The sequence below is a fragment of the Argiope bruennichi genome, chromosome 4 (assembly GCF_947563725.1).
Source record: "Argiope bruennichi chromosome 4, qqArgBrue1.1, whole genome shotgun sequence".
NCBI classification, from domain to species: domain Eukaryota; kingdom Metazoa; phylum Arthropoda; class Arachnida; order Araneae; family Araneidae; genus Argiope; species Argiope bruennichi.
Genome location: NC_079154.1, coordinates 131,262,091 through 131,266,746, shown reverse-complemented (window position 1 = coordinate 131,266,746; position 4,656 = coordinate 131,262,091). Strand labels below are relative to the sequence as shown.

The 4,656-nt window shown below is 42.7% G+C and overlaps 1 protein-coding gene across 1 annotated transcript; it reads left to right on the top strand.

The window, feature by feature from the left end:
• The first annotated feature begins 3,239 nt into the window (after positions 1–3,239).
• Positions 3,240–4,271, top strand: LOC129966454 (uncharacterized). Its single transcript, XM_056080879.1, has 2 exons — positions 3,240–3,489; positions 3,616–4,271. The coding sequence occupies exons 1-2, from the start codon at positions 3,240–3,242 to the stop codon at positions 4,269–4,271; spliced, it is 906 nt and encodes a 301-aa protein (XP_055936854.1).
• The last annotated feature ends 385 nt before the right edge of the window (positions 4,272–4,656 follow it).

The following is a 4,656-nucleotide window of genomic DNA, read 5'->3' as shown; positions in this document are numbered from 1 at the left end:
GAGCGTATAGGCAACCGATTAGCACCAAGGTAAGCGCCGAGGCTGGGAATGGCCAGAGCCGGTGGCTGCCTTCCCTTGTTGGGCTCCGTGGTGGGCGGTGCCGTCGGACCTGAATTTTTATCTATATCGCATGGGCTCCTCCCGGAAATCTCCCTTCAGTGGGCATCGAAAAGAAATTCATTTCACATCTCCTCCATCATTCGATACATTTTTTGTCATTAAAAGAGTTTCTGATAAGCAAGAAACATTCAATAATGTTTCGCCTTTTCTCGTACAAAAAGCAATTGCAGCTGTTGTCGGTGAAGTTGAATCCATCCGTAAAATGCGTTCAGGTGATTTGCTGGTGGAAGTCTGCTCGAAAAAGCAAGCCCAGCAAATCATAAAATTAAAAGCTTTGGCAACAATACCTGTCACTGTTAGCTCCCACATGTCACTTAACTATTCAAGAGGTGTAATTACATGTGGAGAGCTGTTTAACGTTCCTCTTGAGGAAATAACTATGGAACTCAAGCCACAAGGAGTGACAAATGTACGCCAGATCAATATTCGCAGGGATGGGCAACTCCTTCCCACAAAACATTATATTATTACTTTTCATACTCCGAAGCTACCAGAATTTTTATACGCAGGATACATAAAATTACCCGTACGACAATATATCCCAAATCCTCTACTTCTTGAAAGCAATTGGTTTTTACCATTTTATCTGAATCTCCATATTTACCTGACGCATCATTGAATTGATCCAGAGTTTTATCATTGAATTTTTGAACCTTTTTTACTGACGGCTGTTTAGATTCTCATACTTTTGTTTCTTTTTGACCATATGTATGGCGCAGTATGGCCTTTTCAGGCTCTTGTGCCAATAAAATCTACAATCCAATCCAATCCAACCCAAATCCTCTACGATGTTTTCAATGCCAGCGTTTCGGTCATTCGAAAACTAACTGCCGCGGGACCCTCACTTGCGCCCGTTGTGCAGAAAAAGGCCATGATAGCCAGCAGTGTTGCGCACCCGAAAAATGTGTAAACTGCGGAGGTAATCATACTTCATTTTCTAGAAATTGTGAACGTTGGCAACAAGAAAAACAAATAACAGCAATAAAAACGAAGGAAAATTTATCCTATCCTGAAGCTAGAAAGAAAGTTCTAGCTCAAACACCCTCACCTGGTTTAACATATGCATCTGTAGTAAGAAAATCTTTTTGTACAAATTGTTCTTGTAAGAATTGTGTTAAATACTCCACCGAAAACAAAAATACAGATAAATCCTCTGAATCTGAAACTGAACCTACTGCAAAAAATATTCCTGACAATATCAAACCTGCTAAATCGAAATCGAATTCAAAATCTCAAAATTCACTGAAACTAAAGCTTGCAAAACGTGGCTCTTCGTCAATACAGCTGCCTTCAAAATTAAAATTATCAAAAACACAGAAATCCGTCGCACTGGGACTGGCGACGCAGGGTATCGTCCATAAGGATGCAACATCCATTTTTGGTGGCGCACCCAAAAGTCCCGATATCATTGAACTCCATCCATCTGAAGGGGATGACGATGAATTAGAAATGAGTTGCGATGTTTCACCAACTCAAACAACTGATAGCGACCTCTCTTCTAATACAAAACTCTCTTAATGGGTACTTTCCTTTCATGGAATTGTCGTGGCATTCGTTCCAAACTTCCTGATATCAAGTCCATCTTTAACAAATTTCATCCCATTTGTCTTGGTGTTCAAGAAACCTTTTTGACACCAAGCATTCCTATTAAACTACGCGGATACAGCTGTGTGCGGAAAGATGCAGACACAGAATCTCGCATTTCTGGAGGTGTCTGTATCTTCACTTCTAACCTTTATCCGAGCACACCTCTAACTCTACATACATCTCTACAGGCTGTGGCTGTACAAGTTCATGTACGGACATTAGTCACAGTCTGCTGTCTTTACTTACCACCTCATGCAGTTATATGTCAGCAAGATCTTGATAGCCTAGTAGACCAGCTTCCCTCACCATTTCTCTTACTGGGCGACTTTAACGGACATAGTACATTGTGGGGTTCAGAAAGTACAAACTCTCGAGGGCGGAAAATTGAGCAGTTTATTTCTAACAACTGTCTCTGTCTGCTCAATACTGAACAGAAAACGTACTTCCATGAACCCACACGTAGCTTCCATACACTTGATCTGGCCATATGTTCTCCTGAACTCTTGCCGTTGCTTAAATTTTCAGTCAGTAATGATCTATACAATAGTGATCATTTTCCAGTTATTGTCTCATATGCTCAAGGAGGAAATAAGACTCTACGTCCTCCACGTTTTTTATTCCATCGAGCAAACTGGGATATGTTTATGTACTCAGCAGACATCTCACAGGCTATGGTCAGTATTCCAGACATCACAGAAGCAGTTCAACATGTCATTCAAACAATTATAAAAGCCGCTAATAACACCATACCAAAATCTTCCTCGCGTCTAAGCCCCTCAGGGGCTCACCTACTATAGGTGAGTACGGGTGTCCCAATCCCGAGGTTCCCAGGGATCTTTACTCCCTTCATGCTTACTCTCCTCTACGCCTTCTGTTATTTACTTGATCCTTCCATCCCTCGACGGCAAGCGAGGGAGCTCTCCATGAGAAGCTGTCGCCGCTCTGTTTGCTTCTTGCTTCTCATGGACAGCCAAAGTCCCACGTGTTGGCCGTGCGTGGCAACCCATTTGAAAGACGGGTGGTGTACTGTGGTCCCCTGTGCATCAATCGGCTGGTAGCTAGTCACCTTAGTGGCTAGTCTGCTAGGGATCAAGCGAAGGGGTTACTCCTTGGGCTTGGCGTTAAGGGTGGTCACTGTCCCCGGGGGTAACTCCGAGCGTATAGGTTCCGGCTAGCACCAAGGTAAGCGCCGAGGCTGGGAATGGCCAGAGCCGGTGGCTGCCTTCCCTTGTTGGGCTCCGTGGTGGGCGGTGCCGTCGGCCCCGAATCTTTTCTAATATCGTATGGGCTCCTCCAAACGTGGTCCCTTCAGTGGGCGTAAAGTTTATAAACCTGTAACTAATTTTGAACATTTTGACAAATTTTTCGTAATTAAACGAAAATCGGAAAAGCAAGATACGTTTAACTCCGTTTCACCTTTTTTAGTTCAGAAAGCCGTCTCTGCTACCGTCGGTGAGGTAGAGTCTATTAAAAAAATGCGTTCTGGTGACTTATTAGTTGAAGTAAATTCTAAAAAACAATCACAGCAAATCATGAAACTGAAAGCTCTAGCTTCTATACCCATTTCTGTTAGTCCGCACACATCCTTAAACTTCTCCAAAGGTGTAATAACTTGCGGAGAATTATTTAATGTCTCTGTGGAAGAAATTACTTCAGAATTGAAACCTCAAGGAGTGACTCATGTTCGCCAGATTGCCATTCGGCGGGATGGTCAACTCCTTCCAACAAAGCATTATGTTCTCACTTTCCATAGCCCTAAGCTACCTGAATTTATATATGCCGGTTATATTAAGTTACCTGTGCGTCATTATATACCGAATCCATTGAGGTGTTTCCAATGCCAGCGCTTTGGCCACTCGAAGATTAATTGCCGCGGGACACTTACTTGTGCCCGCTGTGCTGATAAAGGGCATGATAGCCAGCAGTGTTCCGCAACAGAAAAGTGCGTAAACTGTGGTGGCGATCATCCCTCTTATTCTCGAAATTGCTCCCGCTGGAAACTGGAAAAAGAAGTCACTATTATCAAAATAAAAGAAAACATAACATACCCAGAAGCTAGACGTAGAGTTCAAATGCAGACACCTACGCCAGGCATTAGCTATGCCTCCGTTGTTCAAAAACCATTTTGTACAAATTGTTCCTGTGAAAACTGCATAAAGCAAACTCCAAAACCAAAACTTCCTGTAAAAACATCAGAATCTGATTCGGATAATTCAGTTCAAAGTATTTCAGAATCTCCTAAACCGGATCTATCGGCACCTAAAAAAACTCGAAAGAAAAAACCTCAGTCCTCACTGACATTGAAACTTGCTAAACGTGGCATGTCACATAAAGATCTTTCTGTCAAGTTACAAAAATCTACTTCTCGGAATTCCGTCGCTTTGGGATTAGCAAGAGATGGTGTAGCCCATAAGGATTTAACGTCTATCTTTGGAGGCACACCAACTATCCCTGATTTTAAGCTCCATCCGTCTGAGGATGAAGATGCACTTTCTATGAGTTGCGAAGATCAGGCAACTCCTACAGCTGTTCAATCACACTCCCCATCTAAATCTCTCTCTTAATGGGTACCTTCGTTTCTTGGAATTGTCGCGGCATTCGTTCCAAACTTCATGACATGAAATCAATTATTAACAAATTTCATCCAATCTGTTTCGGTGTTCAAGAAACATTCTTGACACCCAACATTCCACTAAAATTACGCGGATATAACTGTGTTCGGAAAGATGCAGGCACTGGATCTCATGCTTCTGGAGGTGTCTGTATTTTCACATCAAACCTTTATCCGAGCACACTTCTCAATTTGCATACCACTCTTCAGGCTGTGGCTGTACAGGTCCATATACGATCTTTGGTCACAGTCTGCTGTATTTATCTTCCGCCTCACGGTATCATCCGTCAGCAAGACCTGGACAATCTAGTAGACCAACTTCCGTCACCCTTCATTTT

What these genes read in the sequence shown, in the direction of transcription:
- LOC129966454 (XM_056080879.1), top strand. Translation starts at nt 3,240, where the DNA reads ATGAAACTGAAAGCTCTAGCTTCTATACCCATTTCTGTTAGTCCGCAC. An exon ending in ACCTGAATTTATATATGCCG is followed by an intron (nt 3,490 to 3,615) that starts GTTATATTAAGT and finishes GTGCTGATAAAG; the next exon opens with GGCATGATAGCCAGCAGTGT.